General features: G+C 42.2%; 1 protein-coding gene across 1 annotated transcript in view; it reads left to right on the plus strand.

The window, feature by feature from the left end:
* The window catches only part of LOC126980796 (sodium/myo-inositol cotransporter-like), a 170,099-nt gene extending 145,945 nt beyond the window's left edge, over positions 1-24,154 (plus strand). Inside the window, exons 7-9 of the mRNA XM_050831081.1 lie at positions 19,955-20,141; positions 23,844-24,049; positions 24,137-24,154. Of these exons, the coding sequence (XP_050687038.1) occupies positions 19,955-20,141; positions 23,844-24,049; positions 24,137-24,154 (411 nt within the window). The remainder of the gene's footprint in view (positions 1-19,954; positions 20,142-23,843; positions 24,050-24,136) is intronic.
* The last annotated feature ends 2,845 nt before the right edge of the window (positions 24,155-26,999 follow it).

Genomic DNA, 26,999 nt, shown 5'->3' on the forward strand with positions numbered 1-26,999 from the left:
TCGCGTCCTTCGCCTCGCCGGTGGCAAGGGCAGGGCTGCAGGGGTGGCAGGGTCTGCCGTCCCCCGTCTGGTAGCGGTGGTGGGAGGGGCGGCGGGCAGACAATAAACGCCCACCAGTCACCCTCAAAGGTCCGAGTTGCCTGGTGAAGATAAGTGCGCACCTACGACGAGTTGTGGCGTAGGAAGAAACAAGTGCCGAGACACCTCCACGGAAACTTGGTTGTGTGGAGGTGCGAGGCGGGGCGCGCGGGCTGTGCGGAGGTGCGGGGCGGGGCGGGCTGTGCTCTCGGGTGCGGCTGTGTGCTGACTCGACTCACTGGGGCAGGAAAAGCCGCGCGCTGAGGTCAGCGTTTGCTTGCTGTGTCCGATACCGTTCACTGCCCCCACACACTGTCACTGAAGCTACGTTTGAGAGAGAGAGAGATATAACAATTCGGAGTAGTTCGTAACCACGCTGCACATCATTTACGTTAATAACTTTTGAGCGTTACTTTTTTTTAACGTGGTTAACGACGAGGCGGCCACCAGCCACCATGCATTTTATGTTATGTTATATTAGAGATAACACCTATAGAACACTTCGGAGAGGTCCGTAAACCGCTGTTCACCACTTTTGTTAGCCTTTCTTGTTACCAACTTTAAGTGGTTTGTGTTATGTGTTAATATTTAATAATTTTAAAGCGCGAACTGTTATCTCACGTCAGGTCCGGTCTACCGTTGCCTGCGTTCTCCAGTTGATTGAAGTGGTTGAGACAACACAATAGCCTTTTAGTTAAGTGATGTGTGGCAGAGCGGTAGCCGTTATAAGTTCACTTTAGTTCACTTTAGCTCTCTCTCTCAGGTTAATACAAATACCAAATGTATTTTAACTATATTAACAGTTGTACTACATAAGGTTTACAGTTTACGTGAGCGAGACGCACGAAATCAGAGACAGCCACACCGCTGCAGGGCGCGGAGCGGCAGAGCACCGCTCGCCTGCCCGTCACCCGTCTTCGACCCCTTCTCCGCGTTGTTCGCCCGTTTTATTTGCTTGTAGTTCGTCCGGAAGGGTGTGGGTTCCGGTTGATGACTGTTGATGAAAGTCATCATTTGCTGATCCTAGTGTCAGTTCATCACAGCTTCCCACGGCCAAAAGCACGACGTGTTGTTAGACATCCTGTTGTACGACACCGACCGGGTGTCGCCACACGTACAGTCATACATACACATGTACATTATAATATACACATTACACACCTACCGAACGGGCACAAGCCACTCCCGGTGATATATATATATATATATATATATATATATATATATATATATATATATATATATATATATATATATATATATATATATATATATATATATATATATATATATATATATATATATATATATATATATATAGGGAAGTGAGGAGGGTGCTGAAGTCATCCATAGACCCATCCCATTACCACACTAACCATTTCCCTATATTGTGTCTCATCTACACCAGAGAGTAGTTCAGCATGCTCTCTAAAGGCAGAGTCTCTTCTATCCACACTACACTAAATTCAAACAACACACACACCTTTTGCCAAAATTAATCATTTAAAATGGCGTTCAACAACTGTGCCTCGGGGGCACAAATTCCCCCAGGGTGGACTCTCCTCCTGACTGCCGATCTGAGAGGTGCCTTGATAACTCCTCGAGCCTTTTTCTTCTCAATTTCTGCAACATTCGCGGTCTTCGCTCTAATTTTCTTTGTGTGGAACACCATCTCTCCTACTCTAAACCTCACTTTCTCTTCCTCACCGAAACACAGGTTTCTGAAGCTACTGACAGCAATCTCTATTCTGTACCCTCCTACTATCTCTATCCTAAATTTCAATCCAAAGCTGGATGTTGCGTCTACGTGCGCAACGACATCACTTGTTCTCGTGCCCACGACCTTGACTCTTCTGAATTTTCCACCTCCTGGCTAAGACTTCTTTGTCATTCTATTACTAAATATATCTGTGCTGTTTATCTCTCACCTAACTCTACTGACTATGTAAAATTCTTTGACTATATGAGTTCTAAAGTGGAGCACATCTTGACCCACGCTCCCTTCGCTGAAATTTCCATCTTGGGAGATTTCAATGTTAACCACCAGCTTTGGCTTTCATCCTCTTTCACTGACCAGCTGGTGAACAGGTCTACAACTTTGCTCTCCTCAACGATCTAGAGCGGTTGGCTCAGCTCGTATCCCCGCCCGTCTTGGAGACAGGCCCAGAATACTAGACCTCTTCCTTACTTCTAACCCTTGTGCTTACTCTGTCAAATTTTTCTCTCCATTGGGCTCCTCCGATCACAACCTTATTTCTCTATCCTGTCCCATCGCTCCTATATATCCTCTGGACCCACCGAAGAGGCGATGCTTCTGGCATTTTGCTTCAGCTCGGTAGGACGACCTGAGGATATATATACTTCTCCGAATTCCCGTGGAATGATTACTGCTTCCAGGAGAGAGACCCCTCTGTGTGTGCCCAGCGCATCACAGAGGTGATTATCTCTGGAATGGAGGCATACATTCCGCGTTCTTTCTCTACTCCTCATGCTAAAAAGACTTGGTTTAATCGTGCTTGTTTTCGTGCTATTAATTAAAGATAGAGAGGCAGCTCACAAAAGGTACCAGAGCCTTCGCACTCCTGATAACCATGATCTTTATATTTCTGCCCGGAATCGTGCCAAATCTATTCTCCGACTCACCAAAAACTCCTTCATTAATAGAAAATGAAAAAACCTTGCTTTCTCTAATTCTTCCCGTGACTTCTGGCATCTAGCCAAAAATATCTCCTCCAATTTCACTTCTTCCTCTTTCCCTCCTCTCCTTAACCCTGACGGCAGCACCGCCGACCCTTCTGTCTCTAAGGCTGAACTCTTCGCTCAAACTTTCTGTAAGAACTCCACCCTGAACGATTCTGGGCATATTCCTCCTACTCATCCCGCCTCTGACTTATTTATGCCTATTATTAGGATTCTTCCTAATGATGTTTTCTGTGCCCTCTCTGGCCTCAACTCTCAGAAGGCTTATGGACCTGATGGAGTGCCTCCTATTGTACTTAAAAACTGTGCTTCCGTGCTGACACCCTGCCAGGTCAAACACTTTCGTCTCTGCCTATCAACATATACCTTTCCTTCCTGCTGGAAGTACGCCTTTGTACAGCCTGTGCCTAAGAAGGGTGACCGTTCCTTTCCTCAAAATAGCGCCCTATAGCTTTACTTTCCTGTCTATCTAAAGCTTTTGAATCAATCCTTAACCGGAAGATTAAAAAGCACCTTTCCACTTCTAACCTTCTATCTGATCGCCAATATGGGTTCCGTAAGGGGCGTTCTACCGGCGATCTTCTTGCTCTCTTAACTGACTCTTGGTCATCCTCTCTTAGCCGTTTCGGTGAAACTTTCTCTGTTTCGCTAGACATATCGAAAGCCTTCGATAGAGTCTGGCACCAGTCTTTGCTTTCTAAACTGCCCTCTTTCGGATTCTATCTATCTCTCTGTTCCTTTATCTAAAATTTCCTTTCCGGTCGTTTTATCTCTGCGGTGGCAGATGGTCACTGTTCTTCCCCTAAACCTATTAACAATGGTGTTCCACAGGGCTCTGTCCTATCATCTACTCTCTTCCTGTTATTCATCAATGATCTTCTTTCCATAACAACCTGTTGTGTCCACTCAAACGCCGACGACTCCACTTTGCATTATTCAACTTTTTTCAATAGAAGACCATCCCAACAGGTAGTATAGGACTCCAGACTGGAGGCTGCAGAACGCTTAACCTCAGACCTTGTTATCATTTCCGAATGGGGTAGAAGGACCCTTGTGTCCTTCAATGCCTCAAATACTCAATTTCTCCACCTATCAACTCGACACAATCTTCCAAACACCTATCCCCTATTCTTCGACAACACTCAGATGTCAACTTCTTCAACACTAAATATCCTCGGTCTATCCTTAACTCAAAATCTTAACTGGAAACTTCACATCTCCTCTCTCACTAAATCAGCTTCCTCGAGGTAGGGCGCTCTGTATCGTCTACGCCAGTTTTTCTTCCCCGCACAGTTGCTATCCATATACAGGTGCCTTGTCCGCCCTCGTATGGAGTATGCATCTCAGGTGTGGGGGGGGCTCCACTCACACAGCTCTTCTGGACAGAGTGGAGTCTAAGGCTCTTCGTCTCATTAGCTCTCCTCTTCTTACTGATAGTCTTTTACCTCTTAAATTCCGTCGCGATGTTGCCTCTTTTTCTATCTTCTATCGATATTTTCAGGCTGACTGCTCTTCTGAACTTGCTAACTGCATGCCACCTCCCCTCCTGCGGCCTCGCCCTACACGACTTTCTGATCAAGCTCATCCCTATACTCTCCAAACCCCTTATGCAAGAGTTAACCAGCAACTTCACTCTTTCATCCCTCATGCTGGTAAACTCTTGAACGATCTTCTCTCATCTGTATTTCCTCCTGCCTACGACTTGAACTCTTTCAAGAGGAGGGTATCAGGACACCTCTCCTCCCGAAATTAATTTCTCTTTTTGGCCACTCTTCTCTACTCTATTCAGGAGTAGTAAGTAACGGTCTTTTTTTTCATTATTGTTTTCTTTTTTTTACGGCCTTGAACTGTCTTCTCTGCTGTAAATAAAAGAAGAAAAAAAGATCCTTCTAACAGGAATTACAAGACTCCAGACTGGAGGCTGCAGAAGGCTTAATCTCAGACCTCGCTATCATTTCCGATTGGGAAAAAAATGAACCTTGTGTCCTGCAATGCCTCAAAAACCCAATTTCCTCACCTATCAACTGGCCACAATCTTCCAAATTCATATCCCCTATTTTTGACAACACTCAGCTCTCACCTTCTTCAGCATTAAATATCCTTGGTCTATCGTTAGTTCAAAATATCAACTGGAAATTTTACATATCTTCTCTAACTAAATCAGCTTCCTCGAAGTTGGGAGTTCGGTATCGTCTCCGCCAGTCCTTCTCCCCTGCACAGACGCTTTCCATATACGTATAAGGGCCTTGTCCGGCCTCGTATGGAGTATGCATCTCACGTGTGGGGGGGGCTTCACTCACACTGCTCTCTTGGGCAGAGTCCTGATGGTCGGCCCAGCCCGTTGTGTGCGCAGGCGAGTGTTTATAGTGGCGCAATCTTGCATTGGCTCATGCTGCCCCCCGGAGCTCATCTTTGAGCCTCAACTTGGAGAGGTTATCTAGAGTCCGGGTTAATAGGGGGTCTTCAGGGCAGCATGTGGGCAGTCTTAGGCCACTCGGCGGTGACTGAAAAATCTCAGATATGTACCCGCCGGGATTCGAACCGACGTCCCTCCTGGATCTCCCGAACGCGACGCCGGCACGCTACCAGTCAGCCACCGCCTCTGCCTGATGGTCTGCTACCTCCTGAATTCCGACGCCATGTTGCACCTCTTTCTATCTTTCATCGATATTTTCATGCTGACTGGATCTTCTGAACTTGCTAACTGCATGCCTCCCCCTTTCCCGCGGCCCCGCTGCACACGACTTTCTACTCATGCTCATCCTTATACTGCCCAAGCCCCTTATGCAAAAGTTAACAAGCATCTCCATTCTTTCATCCACTTCACTGGTAAACTCTGGAACAGCCTTCCTTCGTCTGTATTTCCTCCTGCCTATGACTTGAGCTCTTTCAAAAAGACATTTCAATCCGACATTGACCTCTCTTTTGGCCACTCTATACAAATCGCTATATGAGAGCAACAGTTAGCGGTCATTTTTTTTTACATCTTCTTGTTGCCCCGAGTTGCTATCTGTGCTGTAAAAAAAAAAATCCTGAGAATTTTTATGGACCTGATGCGTATCCTGAATTTTGCACCAAGTCTGTAATCGGTCTTAAAGAGTTCATCACTTGGAAACCCTACAGTTCTGAAGGATCCTCCAGCGAGTACTAACAAGGATGTGAAAGATCTCCTTTGCCACGCCGCTACCACTGATAAACCAAGTCCAGCGGAGGGGCTCACATACTCGGTACCAGCTACCAGAAATCCTAAGCCTTCTGAATTATCATTCTAAAGTGAATCCGTGATCTAAATGATTATTCCTAACCAGCTTCAGTAAATGGGGAGCATCAGCGAACACGTAGATCTGCCGAAAAGAAGCAGCTGGATATTAAAACATCTGTTATTTATATTTATATCCAAATAATTCCACATGCTCACATTTGTGGAACCCAGGTCACTAACCTTAGCTACAACAATAAATCCAGTTGCTTCTACTTTCTGAATTATGTCAAGCACAATGTACTTTTGTCATACCTGTGTCACAATTATAGTAAGTAATTTGTTTCGAGGCCATTGTTATGTATCTAAGCATCACATACTGATCTATTTGTTTGGGGTCACGCAGAATGTAACTTCTGTCATATGACCTTTCCTGTGACAATGATGTTTCATCAAATGAAATGACACAAAGTCGCTCAGTCTCTGACTTTGTGGAATATTTATATTGTAGGAGGTCTGACAGGCTGTAACACACTTGGCCCTATATTACACCCATCAGCTGATGGTAGCGGAGGAAGGCAGAGGGATTTTCCACTTCTCCCTTATAAAGTAATTAGCCTTTGGACTGTAGCAATGTCTTCTTCTTAAGTAGTTACAGGCTTGCTTGTAATAACTATCTCGATCTGAGCTGATGTATAATGGCCACCAAGAGCTTTGGAAACATAATTTTTGAACTCCATTTTTGCATTTGTTAGTTCTTTCTTCAGTGAATAATGACATCAGTTTTCAGCTTTTAAATAATAGTTTTCCTTAGTTACAGAATCAAGCTTAGCTTTTAGACAAGTAACGATTTTAAACATTAGCTTAATAAATTTGATAATGTTTTCGTCTGGTGGAGTACTGCTACATGTTGCTGCATCTTCTTCATGGAACAGCACCTTCGAGTCTCTGTGGTCAGTTGTGCCTGGGAAACTTGTGTGCTACATGCTAACTGTAATATGTACCCAACATAAATTATGCATGCAATTAGCAAGTTCAGAAGAGCAGTCAGCATGAAAATATCGATAGAAGACAGAAAGAAGTGCAACATGGCGGCGAAATTTAAGAGGTAGAAGACTGTCAGTATAAAGAGGGAGTTTATGAGATGAGGAGCCTTTGACTCTACTTTGTCCAAAAGAGTTGTGTGAGTGGAGCCCCCCCACACATGTGATGCATACTCCATACGAGGAAGGACAAGGCCCCTGTATATACATAGGAATACATGGGAAGAACAGACACCAGAAGACCTATCGGTCTATGGCGAGGGTGTCTGTTTACTACCGCTACTACTAGTAATCTACGTGTGGTAGGACAGGACAGAAAATATGAAGGCTCCTCCCCACCCACCTCTCCCTCCGGCAACGTGCCGGCAGGAAATAGTTAGAAGAGAACACCATGTACCTTTAAGGAAGAGAGGGACATGGAAATTTTACAGTAAAGAGAGAAATAAGAGGAAATTACTTCCCTTAACTTACACTACTGGTAACCTAAGCTGTGGGGGAAAATGACTTCATTACATAAGAACATAAGAACACAGAAACACAAGGAGAATGAAAGAGGACGAGTGGCCTACACAGGGCAGCCTCAGGATGCCCCCTAATACTCACGATGGGTGAGGTGTAGTTTCAGGGGCACAGGTGGAGGCTTGATCCTCGTTTTACCGGCGGTACTAGGCACGGCACCAGTAACCTGTCACCTTACTGCACCCACACCTCACTCCACCTGTCATGCGGACATTAACTGTTGCTTTACTCTATTGTTAACTTACGCTACATGCAATCTAGGTTGTTGGGGAGAATAATATGAATTTAGGTTGACGTCTTGCTGCAATCTGTCTGAAAACATACGAAGAAGGGTCAGTATAATCTTATATCCCTGAAGTACTTATCCAATGAAGACTTGAAGCTATTGATACTCTGTGCGCTAACAACTGACGGTGGGAGTCTATTCCAGTGATCGACGACTCTATTATTGAAAAAACTTTTGCGCACCAATGTGTTACATCGGTTTCCCTTTAACTTCATACCGTTGCTGCGTGTTATTGTGTTGGTGTCTCTCTGAAATAGACTATCTGGGTTAATATTGTCGAATCCATTAAGGATTTTGAACACTTCAATTAAGTCCCCTCTTATCCTTCGCTTTATTAGGGAAAACATATCTAAACGCTTTAAACGCTCGTCATATGGCAAGTTTCGGAGTGCTGGAATTTGTTTGGTTGCTCGTCGCTGTATCCTTTCTAGCAAAACTTGATCTTTGATATAGTTCGGTGACCAGAACTGAACGGCGTATTCTAGGTGTGGTCTTACAAATGCTAACTATAATCTCTTCATAAGTTCGGGTGATTTATAATCAACGTTTTTTGAGATTAGTCCTAACATCATATTGGCTTTTTTACTCGCTGCAGAACATTGATCACTCATTTTAAGAGTGTTACTGATAATGACACCAAGATCCTTTTCTTGTTTTACTTCGCTGAGCTCATGTCCTTGAATCTGATATTTAAAATTAGGATTTTTTTCACCTATGTGCATTACTTTACATTTATCTACGTTAAAACTCATTTGCCATTTTTCGCTCCAGTCGGCAAGTCTTATTAAGTCTGATTGAATCTTTTCGCAACTCTCACTGTTCATTACCGTACCTCCTAATTTGGTGTCGTCGGCGAATTTGGCTGCTTTTGACAGAATATCAGTTTCTAAGTCGTTCACGTAAATTATGAATAGTGTTGGCCCCAGGACCGAACCTTGGGGCACGCAACTGATGACGGGTTGCCAATCCGATGCTTCACCATTAAGAACTACACTCTGTTCTCTGTCGGTGAGCCAGTCATGAATCCACGCACATAGATGGTCTTTAATACCGTGGGAACGCAGTTTAGAAATAAGTCTAACGTGAGGAGCTTTATCAAACGCTTTCTGAAAATCTAGGTAAATTACGTCATATGGGCTTCGGGCGTCCCAACATGTATAAACATCGTTGAAAAAAGTTAATAGGTTGGTAAGGCAAGACCGATCACTACGAAATCCGTGCTGACTATCAGTTATCAAAACATTTGTTTCAAGGAAAGTTATCATTTTATCCCTGATCATTTTTTCGAATAGTTTAATTAGGACAGATGTAAGGCTGATAGGACGATAATTACTGGCTTGCTTTTTATTTCCTTTTTTAAAGATCGGGGTAATATTGGCCTTTTTCCACTCGAGAGGCACACTGGCCTGTGCTAATGACTTGTTGAATATTAATGTTATGGGTAATTCTAGCTGTTGACTACATTCTCTCAACACGCGAGGAGATAAATTGTCGGGGCCCGGAGATTTATTTGGATCTATTTTCTGCAGGTACGCACGCACTCGCTGATAGCAATGTCGGTCAATGCAAGCTTATGTTCTTCAGGGCCTTGAAAAATTTTCTTCGGGGCTGGAATCGATGTCATGTTCTCTTTTGAAAATACGCTACTAAAGGTTGAATTTAGGACCGACGCCATGCCTTTATCATCACTAATCGTATTGCCACTTAATAGGAGTGGGCCGATATTATTTTTAACAGTTTTTTTGTTTCTTATGTAACTGAAAAATAACCTGGGATTTTTCTTAGCATCGAGTGATATTTTCATCTCATATTCGCGTTTCTGTTTTCTGATTTTCCTTTCGCATTCTCACTTGACATTGATGTAATTAGTATGATCCTGTGAATTATGTGACAGTTTATATTTCTTATACAGTTTTCTTTTTTCGACGATGATTTTTTGTAGGTAATTATTCATCCACAACGGTTTTTGATTATCAGTCCTTTGTGGCTTGAGTAGAATGAATTTATTTACACTCGCAGTGATTTGTGCAGTAAAACGATTATACATTTCTTGAACGCTGACATTGTTGAGCAAATGATTCCAATTTACTGAAGCCAATTCTCTTTTTAGGTCCATAAAATTTGCTTTACTATAATTAGGTATTAAGAGTGAGTTTGCTCGTGCTTTTGTTTCAATATTTAAAACGCATCTGATTATGTTGTGGTCACTGGTTGCAAATGGCTCGCCTACCTCACACGCGGTTATGAGGTGGTTGTCGGTCGTGAAGACTAAATCCAGAATGTTATTTCCTCGCGTCGGCGCGGTAACTGTTTGATAAAGAAATGTATCTTGCGCAAAATTTAATAATCTAGTTCCTTCCCTGTCGGCAGATAGTGCAGACCAGTTAACAGAGGGGTTATTGAAGTCGCCGCATATTACTGCATTTCTGTTTCTGATAATTTTATTTATCTCTGCGTAGAGATTTCCATCAATGTCTTCATTTGATTTAGGAGGTCGGTAAATTACGCCCAGAACATACTTTTCATTAAGGATCGTCGCTTGTACATACAATGAATCATAAGCCTCTGTTTCGGTTGTGTTAAGCTGAATGACTTCTAAATTACTTTTAGCATATATTATTACACCTCCACCTTTTTTGTGTAGACGACACTTAGCAAACGCGTTGTAACCATTGATAGCTACTTCACTTAACTGATGCTTGTCACGCGTATTTAGCCATGTTTCTGTGATCAAAATGAAGTCGGGTTTTTCAGTAATTGCATGAATTATCAAGTGGCTACGCTTCTGAATAATGCTACGGGCATTTACATAGAAGATGTTTAATTTATTCGCCGAGTGTGCGCCATATATCAACTGTCGATTCACTGGAATAGTGCTTCAGACCTGATTATCTACAACTACCTCTACCTCACCACCCACCTGTGTGGCTGTTGACCTGACCGCTACCTCAGTATCCCCCACCTGGGGGTCTGGCGACCTGACCGCTACCTCATTGCCCCTCACCTGTGTGGCTGTTGACCTGACCGCTACCTCAGTATCCCCCACCTGGGGGTCCAACGACCTGACGTCCTCCTCAGCACTACACACCTGTACTTCCTCCCTCACCTGAGACCTGACACTCCTACCTCTGTGGACCTCACCGTCTGACTGAAGACTCCTCCCACTACCAGCCAAGCCGGAAGTTTCCACACCTCGTTCCCGCTGCACCTGACTTTTCTTTAACTCTTTCAAAACTTCCTCATCCAACACTCGGCCCAGCCTCGCCTTGCCTACACAATTTAGGTGAAGTCCATCGTTAGCAAACAAGCTCCTGTCATGAATAAAATGATCCCAGACGTCCACAAACATGACTCCCTCACGACTACACAGATCCCTGACACGTTCGTTAATCCCAAGCATTCTACTGAGAATGAGGGAACTAACATCATGCCGAGGGAGCAATCCACACAACTGACCGCCGCCTGCTGTCCCTCAACTTCCCGACAAACTTCCTGTACTTATCTAGAACCTCCTCTGACCTACCTTTAACTACATTGTTTGTTCCGACCAGGTAAACAAACACTGTCTCCTCTGAGGTAGTGACGACTAAGTCGTCAACCTTCTCAGCTACATGCTCATTTCTACGTCCAGGAAAAACTACATGCCTCCGCCTCGCTCCCTTCCTACAAAACTCCTGGTCCTGCTGTCTAACTAAACTATCACCGACAAGAACGATGCTAGGATCGCTCTCAACTTGGTCTCCTAACACCTGGAACCTGTTCCTCGTCACTACACCACTGTAACTAACATCTGCTGCTACAGCCTTATTCCCTTTTCTAACCTATGGACATATGGACAGCATCTGTGCGGGGGAGAAAAACTGGCGGAGACGATACAGAACGCCCAACCTCGAGGAAGCTGATTTAGTGAGAGAGGAAATATGAAGTTTCCAGTTGAGATTTTGAGTTAATTATAGACCGAGGATGTTTAGTGTAGGAGGTTTTGTCGAAGAATAGGGGATAGGTGTTAGGAATATTGTGTCGAGTTGATAGGTGAACAAATTGAGTTTTTGAGGCGTTCAAGGACACAAGGTTCTTCTTGCCCTAATCGGAAATGATGGTAAGATCTGAGATGAGATCTGATTGTTCTGCAGCCTCCAGCCTGGAATCGTCTAGTTCCTGTCGAGTTAGCCTGCTATCAAAAGAAGTTGAGAAATGCAGAGTAGACTCATCAGCGTCAGAATGGATAGGACGTTTCGTTTTGGAAAGAAAATCATCATTGAACAACAGAAAGAGAGTGGGAGATAGAACAGAGCCCTGAGGAACACCACTGTTAATAAATTTAGGGGAAATAACAGTGACTGTCTACTACAGCAGTGATAGATCGGTTAGAGGGGAAACTGGAGATAAAGGAACAGAGAGAAGGATAGAAACCGTTGGAGGGTAGTTTGGAAAGCAAAGATTTGTGCCAGACCCTATCAAAGGCTTTTGATATGTCTAGTGCAAGTGAGAAAGTCTCACCGAAATGGCTAAGAGAGGATGACCAAGAGTTAGCTAAGATTTAGAACAAGAAGATCACCAGTAGAACGCCCCTTTGCGGAGCCCATACTGGCGATCAGATAGAAGGTCAGAAGTGGAAATGTGCTTTTGAATCTTCCGGTTAAGGATTGATTCAAAAGCTTTAGATATACCGGAAAGTAAAGCTATAGGGCAGTACTTTGAGGGACTGGAACGGTCACCCTTCTCAGGCACAGGCTGTATGAAGGCGTACTTCCAGCAGGAAGGAAAGGCAGATGTTGACAGTCAAAGGCGAAAGAGTTAGACCAGGCAAGGTGTCAGCACGGAAGCTCAGTTTTTTAAGGGCAATAGGAGGCACTCCATAAGGTCCATAAGCCTTCTGAGAGTTTGAGAGAAGAGTTCAGCCTTAGAGATAGATGAGACAGCTACTATGCTGCCGTCAGTGTTAAGGAGAGGAGGGAAGGATGAAGAAGTGAAATTGAGGAGATATTTTTGGCTATGTGCCAGAAGTCTGGAAAATTTTTAAAAAGCAAGGATTTGACATTTCCTATGAAAGAAAGAGTGTTTGGCAAGTCAAAGAATAGATTTGGCACGATTCCGGGCAGGAGTGCAAAGGCTCTGGTACCTTTTGTGAGCTGCCTCTCTATCTTTGATAGCACGAGAAGAAGGGTGATTAATTCGTGGCTTTTTGGCATGAAGAGTAGAGAAGGTAGGTGGAATGTATGCCTCCATTCCAGAGACAATCACCTCTGTGATGCGTTGGGCACACACAGAGGGGTCTCTCTCCTGGAAGCAGAAATCATTCCACGGGAAATCGGAGTACATCCTCAGGTCGTCCCACCGAGCTGAATCAAAATGCCAGAAGCATCGCCTCTTCGGTGGGTCCAGAGACTGTACAGGAGCGAAAGGACAGGATACATAAATAAGGTTATGATCGGAGGAGCCCAACGGAGAGAACAGTTTGACAGAGTAAGCAGAAGGGGTTAGAGGTAAGGAAGAGGTCTAGTATGCTGGGCCTGTCTCCAAGACTGTCGGGAATACGTGTAGGGTGCTGAACCAACTGCTCTAGATCGTTGAGGAGAGCAAAGTTGTAGGCTTGTTCACCAGGCTGGTTAGTGATAGAGGATGAAAGCCAAAGCTGGTGACGAACATTGAAATCTCCTAGGATGGATATTTCAGCGAAGGGATAGTTGGTCAAGATGTGCTCCACTTTAGAGTTCAAGTAGTCAAATAATTTTACATAGTTAGTAGAGTTCTGTGAGAGATAGACAGCACATATGTATTTAGTAATAGAATGACAATGAAGTTATAGCCAGATGGTGGAAAATTCGGAAGTCAAGGTCGTGGGCAGGAGAGCAAGTGATGCCATTGCGTAGGTAGACGCAACATCAGCTTTGGATTGGAAATTAGGATAGAGATAGTAGGAGGGAACAGAGTAAAATTTGTTGTCAGTAGCCTCAGAAACCTGTGTTTCGGTGAGGAAAAGAAGGTGAGGTTTAGGGGAGGAGGAGAGATGGTGTTCCACAGAATGAAAACTTGAACGAAGACAGTAAATGTTGCAGAAATTGATAAGAAAGAGTTTCGATGAGTTATCAAGACACCTCTCAAGTCGGCGGCCAGAAGAAGAGTCCTCCCTGGGGGAATCTGGGGTCTACTCCCCTTTGCTTAGGTGTTCAATTTTGAATTTCAAATTTGCGCAGTTGGCCGTAGCTCCAACGGTTGGAGTAAAACGACCAGGTTGACACCGTCTCAAGAGACTTGTAGGCTTCATGCAGACTGAAATAAGCATTTAAAAGTCATTTATACTGCAATGTAGGAAACCAGACTAATGGAGATTTTTTTTTTTTGATAAATGTAACACGGAAGGGGAGTTAGGTAGAAACTTATATTCTATAAATAAGAAGAATGGTTAGGCATCTTTTTTTATGAACAGTGATCCCTTAGCTAACACATTTAGTACTCCAAAATCCACCTATGCTATCCAGAGGAATACTAGTGCCTGTTGTTGCATCTTCTTGATCAAGTAGCACCCTCGGGTCTGAGTGATCAGCTGTGCCATGGAAACTGATGTGGTCCGTGCAGATTGTAATACGTTTCCAATATAAGTTGCCCTGAAGTGTTGGAAGTCAAACTAATGAAGAATAAAATAATCATAAAAATTGTAAAATAGTAAAAGGCGGCTGTCTTCAATATGTGGAACAACAAATGACATTTACCTTCCATGTTTGGGAGAAGAAGAGTTGGTGGGTTAGACCTTCTGTTCCATTGTGGCTCTGCTAATCCCACCAATTCATAATTTAACCCTGGAACAGATTTGATTTTTTTTTTTTTACGGTAACACACTCGTGGTCACTATTTTGTTCCATTTTTGGGACAATGAAACAACAGTACTTACAGTTCCTTTTATTAAATTTGTAAGATCTGATTGTTTAATCTTTCAACCATATAAAGTTTTATAGAAAACTTTAAATTTAGGACTCTAGGTATAATTGGGAGATGTCCATTGACCATTGGGCAGAAGTGTGTGTGTGGGGGGGGGGCAGCACCGTGACCCGCAATAGTGTCCTCATTCGTGGACACTATTGTGCTAAAGCCTACATTATCTGACAAACAAAGTAAAAGACCACGCACCAACCACCTTCCACCAAAACAGCACATCATTTTAGGAAGGTTTAGGGGGCGCCACCCGTTTAGCCTGCATAGGGCGCATGCGCCACGCGCGCAAAGTTGGGGTGGGTCACAATCGTGTCCTCGAATGTGTTCCATGATTAAATTTCGCTCGTAAGCAGTAGCTTCGAAAGGGTGACTACAAACGTAACCAGATCTACGATTTTTTGTATCGCCACATATTTCAATCCATTTTGCTTTCAGTTCTTTATCCTTTGGGAGTATATGGAAGCGTACCTTACTTCCTCTCTAATGGCTTGATTTCCACCCACTAACATTACAAAGAGCGGGCACAATTGCAAAACTGAACTTGCAGCACTGTGGTCAACTCGAACCGGCGAAACATGATACTATCGGGTCGAATGACAGGTGCAGATGCCCGTTGAGATTCCAACCCTGCTGCCGCTATGTCGCGTGACGTCACAAAAGGATGTGCATAACGGACCGATTTTGGCACTACGCCCCCCCAGCGTGAAACTACCCTGCGTAGATATATTTACCTTGCTCTCCGTGATGTAAACTCAGTCCACCTTCTAGTTCAGCCCCACTGTCCGGAGCGTGCCCCTTCGTGACTACAAAATGCCCTCCTTTCCTTTCTGTCCTCGTAGACACACACACACACATACACACACAAAAAAAAAAAATCGTTATATGGATATGTAGGATAAGTGTCCGTTGGGAGTACGGTCTCATAGTTACCAGATCCACTGTCATGTCTTTTGTTTTTTAATGTATCCCTGTAACTTGAGTGAACAGTAAATTACCGTTCTGAAAGGGGCTGTAACTAAGTGTTCTGCGTTTATGTCATTGCCATGTGTTGAACTTCGATCTCGCCAAAGTAATATTCTTTTAATCACCATGACTCTCTGAAATTGATTCTTTAGTGAGCTAAATAACTTTATTATGATTATTTTAATAATAATTAAATGAACATTAGGAAAACAATGAACATAATTTCCCTGACTATTTTAATAATAATTTGATGATCATTAGCGAAACAAAGAACATTATTTACCGGCGCGTCACATGATTATTAATAGCATCTTCCATTTGACACAAAACCCGGAACCAGGTTCGGGGATAAACCCAGACCCATGTCCGGGTTTTGGCGCCGTAAATGGAACGCATTTAGGCGGATATGTAGACAAACATTCTTCCTCTTCTTTTGACCTGTCCTCCTCCTCTCGGGCGTCTCTCCTGTTTATTCACACTTTTCCTTTCAATTGTGCTGTGTAGCTTAATTTTTCTTCACTGCAATACACTATCACACTTTACTTTTCAGTTTGTTGCTGGAATAACTTACTGACATTGCTTATCCGTGCGCTTATTCAAGCATTTGTGCCCTTTTTTTCCCAGCACTGCATCTCCATCCAACACGTAGCTACCGTGCGATGGCCCCGGTGTCCTCCTCCAGCCTCTTAGCCCACTCCTCCCTGGTGCTACTAATAACTCCCCTCTCTGCCTCTCATAGTTGCTGCATTCTACTATTAGGTGTTCCACTGATTCTTTCTCCCCTGTCCTACAGCTACAGTTCTGGTTTCCCCCTTCCCTATTCCTGCCATTTAGCTGCGGGGTTCTCGTCCTTGCTTTAAACATCTGCTTGCTCCCCCAGTCTCCTACATGGCAGTCTACTCCCTCTAGCTTCTGTGTCTTGCTGTACCATCTTAATGTCGACTCTTTTACTCTAAAATTCATAGGCCCAGCCTAGGCAGATGGCACACCACCTGTTCATCTTCCCCCCCCTTTTTTTTTTTTTTTTTACAACAAAGAAGGCAGCTCAAGGGCACAAAAAAAGAAAACAATAGTAAAAAAGCCCGCTACTCGCTGCTCCCAACAAATCATTAAAAGAGGTGTCCGAAAGAAAGATCACTTTCGGGAGGAGAGGTGTCCTGATACCCTATCAGGCTGATGGATAAATGGGTTTTCTGGGAAAGCAAACTCTTTTAACTTAGACATTAGATACTTGCCTGTGTCCCAGGGTAATAAGTTCTCACTTGACGCAGGCTTAAGGGCAAGAGACAAATAAGCGCTGATGAACAACACACTTGTGAGACCAACACTAGCATCCTGTTCCACGGTGTGGGATCCTTACACACACACACAAACATTTATAAGTTAGCACTAATCAACACCAAGGTGGCTAAGTTCATTATAAACAATGAACTTGAACACCAGGCATCATAACACAGATCAAATAACAGATTAATATGTAACCTCTTCACATGTGCAGACAAGCACACACTTAAAATTCTGTACAAGATCACATACACTTACATTGACATTGACCCACACACATACTTACAGGACGCAAACAGTCAGCGTACTCATAACACACTCAACCAAAAATACCAAACGTATCACACAAACACGGACACATGTACGGACTCATACTTTCCACGCACCACACGTGACTGGAACAGCCTCCCCCTACAGACTTTAGACTGCGGTACAATAGACTCATTCAGAAAACAAATACACACTCACTTGTCACAACACACCAAGACTAACTAGTAGTACACCTATTCATTTCCCTTCCATACACACTCGGCACCCCAGTTCCCCCAGCAGCCAACACAAATATTCGTGTTATGCACCTGTACTGGTGCCCTGTGCATTACTTGTCAAGATTAAGACAACACACAGCTTATCAAATGCCTCCAACCTTACCTAATGATAACACTGCTGAACTATAACTCTCATTCACTCAGCGCAAATAGGGTCATGAAAATCAAGATCAATTCTATCCTCCGGCATAAGAAAATAAAGCAAAACAACTGTACAAATGCATTTATTTAACTAATAAAAACATTGAGCACAATTATCAACAGGTACAAAATTTTTTTTTTTTTTCTTATTACACAGATTAATCAAGAAAGAAACTGAATTTCAAGACATTGCTGGGTTCCCAGGTGTGATTGGGGACATTGATGGAACACGTTGACTCGAAATTAAAAAATACATGAAACTATTAATAATGATTGTCATAACTGGGTACATGTTAACTTTACAGTTTTCACTCACTCTAAGATCAGAAGAACCTAATAATGACACCTACAGAGTTTGTGACTTGAGCAACTTGATAAATCCTGCCAGGAGGTACTCAGGATGAAAGGGGGCCCTGCATGGAGACTTGTCCGGAGGGACCCTCAGCCTTGACGTTGTAGGGTGGGTGAGGCAACACACACCCCAGCATATGCCACCTTTGATAGATGACTGTATATTGATAATCCGGTAAATCTCAAGAATTACCACTCCACCCCCTCCACCACCCCAGCCCCCCCCTACCCCCTAAGACAAACCTGGGGACCTGTGGGGAGCTGGGGTATTGGGGGGGGGGGGGGGGGGCCCATATCACTGAAAAATGGCCTTCCAAAATTTCCCTAGAAAAATCCCTAAATCAGGAAAAATTCCCAAGTCTCAAAAATAAGGAAAGTCCCTAACGCATACTCTTGTAGTCTATTCCAATATGACCTAGCATTCAATCTGCTGACGAGTGTCAGGCATGTCATCAGATGGTGGGCATACTGCCCCCCCCTCCCCCTCCCCCCACCGCCGCCCTCCCAATCCGTCCCGCGGCGCGTAAGTTTTTGACGGGTCACGCCACATGTCAAATATATTTAAACTACTCCAACTGAACTTTACGACCTGCGCGCACTGACTTAGAAACTAGTTTGTAGGGTGCACTGCAGGGCAGGTATGAGGCTCAGTCTGTGTATAGAGGCGGTTGTGAAACAATAACAATGGACTTAGAAAATCCGAGCCACCTCCTCAAGGTAAAACGTATACGAAAATGCATTATAATAATAATTCTTTCACGTGCTAAATTAATACGAATATTGGTTTGGAGTGGTTATTCTTAAGTTTTGCCCAATTGATTACCATTTAAATATAATATTGAGTTGTTACTGCTTCACTCATTGATAATCTAACCTAACCGGTATTTTTTTGTGATATCAGTGACCCAAATAACACAAAGTCACTGAAACAAACGATTCATCTTTACATTATGCATAAATGGGGGTTACCAACGATGATGAAAATTAACTGGGTATGTAATGATAAATAATAAATCAACATGTATCAGCAATAAACACGTCAGTCACTGTAAGGTAAAGGTAAAGTTGGGGGCATATGCTATAGTAGCGCGTGGCCTCGGTGCTCATCTCCGTCGCATTGGCCCTTGAGCCTGTGGTGGGAGGGAGCCCATTACCCCTGGACACAGCGCCAATGTAACACCCGGGTGGGTGCTATTCTGTATAAAACACAGCCGTCGCGTTTCACTCCCCTCGCCCGGCCACAAAACCCTTGCCCCGCCATACATATATGGCTCTCCACACATCTATTCATCCAACTGTTTTCGTTTAAAGCCACTACAGGCCTCTTGCTGGGCCCGAAATTAAAATTTCAACGCCCCGCCCACTGCACCACTTTTAACTTATTATTCATGGTTTTCGGCACATATCTATGGGTAAGTATGTAACTGGCATACAGTACCTACAATTTCGGATCACCAGGCACCACCTGGATGCAGTGGTTGTAGCAAAAAATACCCAAATATGGGAAATAAGGCATGCAAATGGCGGCGGAGGCGATAGTCTTGGTCCTGGCCTGGGTCTTGGGTCGAAAGTGATCTGGCTAACCCTGCTCGGCAGTGGGGTCCCTCCGGGTCACCCAGATCCTCTAAAATGGGTGCAGGCTGCGGCGTCAGCTGATCGGTTCCGCTAAATGGAACACGCCAGATCACGACCCAGAAACGGGTTACGCTAAATGGAAGATGCTATAAATACAGTTGGCGCAGTATGACAAGCGTGATACGCACTAACACAGCCCTGCGTATTGTAAACTGAAAGTGAGATTTGATTAATCTTATTGGCCATAAATTTATCATCGCACATGCTAAGTTAGCTCTTATTATAAATATATTCCTTTAGTTTTATCTACATGGTTATCTCTTCCTTTGTGTAGGTTGATCTGTACTCTGGTTCCATCTTCATCAATCAAGCACTCAAATGGGATATATACTGGTCGATGACTGGGCTGCTTGTGCTGACGGCGCTCTTCACTGTGACGGGGGGATTGGCCGCCGTCATCTATACGGACACTCTGCAGGTCATCATCATGCTGGCCGGCGCACTCTTTGTTATGATTAAAGGTGAGTTTCATGCGGAATACAGTCCACTGATTAGTACGTTTCAACTCATATCAATGTTTTTTTTTATTTCCTAATACAGATACGTGGAATTTCCAGTGATGATTCTTTAAAATATGTACCCAAAGGATGCTTACAGTGGAGACTGTCAGTGTTTTAAAATAGGGGGCAGCTAGTTGGAAGATTGCTGAAAAATCCAGAGGATTTAGGGCTCATACAAGCGAAAGCTCGCAGAGAAAATAATTGGTCTAAAACCTCACGATTCCATTAAAAGGGATACACAAATACTCTTTTGGGCTGGTATGTTTTGCTGGTCCTCGTCAGCTAAAAAAAAGTTTTTAAGGGGTATAATCGGTCCGTTATGGTCATATAAAGGTAGTGTCGAAGATGGCCGACCATCAACAAATAACGTAAGACTTTTCGAGTTAGGGAAAACGTTTTATTCACTTTAAAAAATCAAAGCCGTGGGTAAGAGATAAGTATTGCTGTTGCGTATATAGATGCAACATTAAAGTTTGAATTCAAACTTCTAATATAAATAGCAAGAGGAAACATAGTGATTACTGTCAGTAGCCTCAGAAACCTGGCTTTCGTTTTGTGAAGAGGAGGTGAGGTTTAGAGGAGGAAAGATGGTCTTTCACAGAACGGAAATTAGAGCGAAGACCACGAATGTTTTAGAAGTTGATGAAGAGAAAATTGAAGGAGCTATAGACACACCTCTCGGGCTTGCAGCCAAAACTGGTGTCCAATCTGGAGGCATTTGTGCCTCCCCCACCTCTCAGATGGGTAGTCCGAAACAGTATTTTTCGCCATGAGTTTGGTCATATTGAAGAAATGATGTGTGTGTGTTGCGTGCAAATGGTGTGGTGTGTATAAAGTGAGTTAATTTGTCCTTAGAGAGCAGGTTGAAAAACTCTGGTGATAATGTGACATGAGGGAAACGGAAAATGAGGACAAGGGAGGGTCTTTGATAAAATATTCCTACGTATATATATATATATATATATATATATATATATATATATATATATATATATATATATATATATATATATATATATATATATATATATATATATATATATATATATATATATATATATATATATATATATATATATATATATATATATATATATATATATATATATATATATATATATATATATATATATATATATATATATATATATATATATATATATATATATATATATATATATATATATATATATATATATATATATATATATATATATATATATATATATATATATATATATATATATATATATATATATATATATATATATATATATATATATATATATATATATATATATATATATATATATATTTTTTTTTAAGGAGAGAGTTCAAGGCACACAAAAGCAAACATTAATAAAAAAAAGCCTGCTACTCACTGCTCCTAAAAGAATCAAAGAGGTGGCTGAAAGATAGGTCAGTTTCGAGGAGAGGTGTCCTGATACCTCCTCTTGAAAGAGTTTAAGTCGTAGGCAGGAGGAAATACAGATGAAGGAAGATTGTTCAGAGTTTACCAGCGTGAGGGATGAAAGAGTGAAGATGCTGGTTAACTTTGCATAAGGGGTTTGGACAGTATAGGGAGGAGCATGAGTAGAAAGTCGAGTGCAGCAGGGCCGGAGGGGGGAGGCATGCAGTTAGCAAGTTCAGAAGAGCAGTCAGCGTGGAAATATTGATAGAAGATAGAAAGAGAGGCAACATTGCGGCGGAATTTAAGAGGTAGAAGACTATCAGAATGAGGAGAGCTGATGAGACGAAGAGCCTTAGCCTCCACTCTGTTCAGAAGAGCAGTGTGAGTGGAGCACCCCACATGAGATGCATACTCCATACGAGGGCGGACAAGGCCCTGTATATGGACAGCAACTGTGCAGGGAGAAGAACTGGCGGAGACGGTACAGAACGCCCAGCCTCGATGATGCTGATTTTGTAAGAGATGAGATATGAAGTTTCCAGTTGAGATTTTGAGTTAAGGATAGACTGAGAATGTTTAGTGTTGAGGAAGGTGATAGCTGGGTGTTGTCAAAGAATAGGGGATAGTTGTTTGGAAGATTGTGTCGAGTGGATAGGTGGAGAAACTGTGTTTTTGAGGCGTTGAAGGACACCAGGTTCTTCTTGCCCCAATCGGAAATAATAGTAAGGTCTGAGGCTAAGCGTTCTGCAGTCTCCAGCCTTGAGTCGTTAAGTTCCTGAAGGGTGGGTCTTCTATTAAAAGAAGTTGAATAATGCAGAGTGGAATCATCGGCGTAGGAATGGATAGGACAGTTCGTTTTGGAAAGAAGATCATCAATGAACAACAGAAAAAGAGTGGGAGATAGGACAGAACCCTGTGGGACACCACTGTTAATAGATTTAGGAAGAACAGTGACCGTCTACCACGGCAGAAATAGAACGGTCAGAAAGGAAACTGAGATAAAGGTATATAGAAGGATATATATATATATATATATATATATATATATATATATATATATATATATATATATATATATATATATATATATATATATATATATATATATGTATATATATATATATATATATATATATATATATATATATATATATATATATATATATATATATATATATATATATATATATATATATATATATATATATATATATATCTATATATACCTTAACTGGAGCGACTGAAGCTTGTTTCAGCAGGTATCTACCTGACTACTCCCATCTACTCACCTCCTGGTGTTCTTTAATGCCAACGCTTTTTAAGTCAATCTTGAGAAAACCAATTGTTTGACCCATAAGTCGCCCAGCGCCCCCTTAGTGAAGATAGCTCTGAATATCAGTTTGCAGTAGAGCAGTTGACATAAACATATTTAGCAAGTGTGTTGAGCATTTTAGTATTGTCTTGTATCATAATCAAGGATGTTTCCCGGCATAGCGACACAGTGTAAGCAAACCTACTGACATCCTGTATATTAAAAGTTATGTATATTAAAAGTTATGTCAAGTTATGCGGAGGCGGTGGCTGAACGGATAGCGAGACGGCCCCGCGTTCAGGAGGACGCGAGTTCAATCCCCGACCGGTGCCACCAAGCTGGGATTTTTCAGCCGCCGCCGAGTGGCTTAAAACTACCCACATGCTGTCCAGAAGACCACCTATCAACCCGGACTCTAGATTATAGGATTAAAGATGAGCTCCGGGAGGGCAGCATGAGCCAATGCAAGATGGCGCCACTATAAACACTCGCCTGCGCCAGAACGGGCTGGGTCGACCATCAGGCCCCACCGACAAGAAGCCTTGGACCGACCATCAGGAACTCAGGATCCACCGGGAAGAAGCCTACCGGCGCAATAGGCCAAGACGTAAAAAAAAAAAAAAAAAAAAAAAAGAACTCTTTATTCATTTATGTTGACATAACTTGCTGAGCTCCATGGTCTTTACACTTACCCCTAATTTCTGACAACAGGTAAACAAGAGATGTATATTTCAATAGACTAATAGGGTGAACTCTGACACATCCACATCACAGTGTGGTGCGTCACCCTCTGGGAATGATATGTTTAAGAAAGCGACATTATTTTATCACATTTTACTGAACTCATCACTATCAGATACTACTGAATCATAGTTACTGAACTCATCACTATCATTACCTTCAGGCTTTAATGATTATTATTGTTTCAATGCATTTTCAGCCTTTCAAGAGGTTGGCGGATATGGGGCATTGCAATACAAATACATGCAGGCTGTGCCTAAGCTAACATATAAAAACACAAGTTGCGGTTTGCCAAGAGACGATTCGTGGATAATGTTAAGGGATCCTGTTAACTCTGACTTGCCATGGCCAGCATTTCTGCTAGGCCAGACCCCAGCCTCCATCTGGTACTGGTGTGCTGACCAGGTATGTTTCCCTTCCTTTTTTTATAAGAAAAATATTCAGTGATATGTGTTCCTTAATTAATATAATTTTGAAGAATAAAATTTTCAGAACAAGGAAGAGTATTAGCAGTAATCTAAAGCCTTTTATTTTTTTTAAAAGGGTGGATGTGCTAATGCTAAGCCCAATCCTGTGCCTGTGAGGGTGCACATTTATAGTAACGATTGTTCTTAAATTGCATTAGCCTTACATGCAAGAAAGGTGACAAAACAAATTTGACGACTAGCAGATACTCATTGACTATTCGATGACAATAAAAATGTAAATACCTTATGACATTTCGTGGAAAATGGGAGAGTGAAGACATTCATTTTATCGAGCTGACTTGTAATTTGCAAATTATGAAAAACATATATATTTTCTCATTTAGATTTTTAGTAGCAAGTAGCAGGCATTTTTTTCTTTCTAACGTCACAGGACTACCTCATTCTTATTAAAAGAAGGGACTAATTCCACATCCTACAGTTATCACTTATTCCTGCCTTTGAAATACAACTTAACTGAGGCAGAAGTGATACAAGTTGACCAAATACCTAGTTTCAAACTCACTAATAAATAGTTTCTAAACATACAGCAGGTATGGCTGAGGCAGAAATGCTACAGGTTGACCAGAAACCTGGTGTTAAACTGATTAATATATAATTTCTTAACATATATTAAGACGTATTTTTTTACGTAATTCTGAAGAGGACAACATTTCTAATACCTTTTTTCCATATCTCTAAGAATGACCCAAAGTATTATAAAATGATTGCAGATTTAATTGCCAAAATACAAACTAAAATAAAGTGTTCAGAGTAAATGGTCATCACATAGTTGTGAGAGAGAGAGAGAGAGAGAGAGAGAGAGAGAGAGAGAGAGAGAGAGAGAGAGAGAGAGAGAGAGAGAGAGAGAAAAAAAAAAAGTTTGCTAATTCATTTACTTAGAGTAATAGTAGAGGGGCAAGGACAGCATATACCACAGCGAACCCTTAAAAAAGAAAATAATGACCCTAAGTGGATGACTCGTGGAGTAAAACACGAGATAGGGTTAAAGAAGGGAATTTATCAGAAAATAAAGAATGGTGAAACACATCTCATTGGCCGGTACGTCGAACTATCTAGATTAGTGAAGAAAAACACCAGGATAGCAAAAAGGAACTATGAGATCAAAGTAGCAAATGAGGCGAAAAGTAATCCCAAGGGCTTCTTTCAGATGTATAGAACAAAAACAAGGGAGAAAATCGGACCGCTGAAAATAAAACGCAGGCGAGCTAGTAGAAAAATATGAAAATATGAGCACATTGTTGAACGACAACTTCCTTTCAGTATTCACACAAGAGGATCGAACGACTATTCCGGAAAGGGTTCAGGTGTACGAGGGCGGGGATGGCGATAAATTGAGAGATATAATTATTACCAGGCAAGCAGTTCAGGATGAGATAGATAAGCTTAAGAAGAATAAGTCGCCAGGTCCTGACGGGATATTTCCGAGGGTATTAAAGGAATTTAGTGATGTAATCAGTGACCCACTAACCGACATCTTTAAGATGTCTGTAAATACTGGTTATGTGCCCAGCCTATGGAAAGTAGCTAATGTGACGCCAATTTTCAAAAAGGGGGACAGGTCAGCTGCTTCAAACTATCGACCAATTAGCTTAACATCGGTTATAGGCAAGATGCTGGAGTCCATAATAGCCAGGAACATTCGGGAGCATCTAGAGAAACATAGCTTTATTCACGACTCCCAGCATGGGTTCACGAAAGGTAGGTCATGCCTCACCAATCTCTTGTCCTTCTACAATAAAGTATTTGAGGCGGTTGACTGAGCTGAAAATTATGATGTAATCTATCTTGATTTTAGTAAAGCGTTTGACAAAGTTCCTCACCAACGACTATTTCTTAAATTACAGGCCCTCGGAGTAGAGGGTAAAGTTTTGAACTGGGTCACGGCGTGGCTTAGCAATAGGAAGCAAAGAGTGCAAATCAATGGTAAAAGATCTGACTGGGGATGTGTTACGAGTGGGGTCCCACAAGGTTCGGTATTAGGTCCACTTTTGTTTATTATTTATATTAATGACTTAGATACAGGAATTAGTAGTGATGTCACTAAGTTTGCAGATGATAACAAGATCGGTCGAGTAATTGAGTCGGATCAGGACGCTATTATTCTCCAGGATGAACTAAACAGATTGTATGACTTTTTTTTTTTTTTTTTACGTTAAGGGCACAATGCATTTAAACTAGAAATCGAGCAAATAGGGTACTGGGATTTATTTCAAGGAGCGTAAGCAACAGAAGCGCCGAAGTCTTCCTCAAACTATATTTAGCATTAGTTAGACCTCATCTTGACTGTGCGGCTCAGTTCTGGTCACCTTACTATAAAATGAATATCAAAATGTTAGAATCGTTGCAGAGGAGGATGACTAAGATGATTCAGGGGTTGAGAAACTTGCCATACGAGGAAAGACTCAAACAGTTAAACTTGCAGTCTCTAGAAAGGCAAAGGGTGCGTGGAGACACGATCGAGGTTTATAAATGGATGAAGGGCTTTAATAAGGGAGACATTCATAAGGTTTTGTTGTTAAGAGAACCGGGTAGGACACGAAGTAATGGGTTTAAACTGGATAAATTCAGATTCAACAGGGACATAGGCAAAAATTGGTTTACTAACAGAGTGGTGGATGAGTGGAATAGGCTTAGCAGTCACGTGGTGAGTGCCAATACAATTGTCACATTCAAAAATAGATTAGATAAATTCATGGACAGCAATATTAGGTGGGGTTAGATACACGGGAGCTAAGGTTCAAAGGAGCTGCCTCGTACAGGCCTACCAGCCTCTCGCATATTGATATAATGCAGACAATAACGTAACGGTGTAAAACTTGGTTGCGGGGAGCTCAGCCAGGGTTTTGGTGGGCGTGAGGAAAAACACT

Source organism: Eriocheir sinensis, chromosome 45 (genome assembly GCF_024679095.1).
Source record: "Eriocheir sinensis breed Jianghai 21 chromosome 45, ASM2467909v1, whole genome shotgun sequence".
NCBI lineage: Eukaryota > Metazoa > Arthropoda > Malacostraca > Decapoda > Varunidae > Eriocheir > Eriocheir sinensis.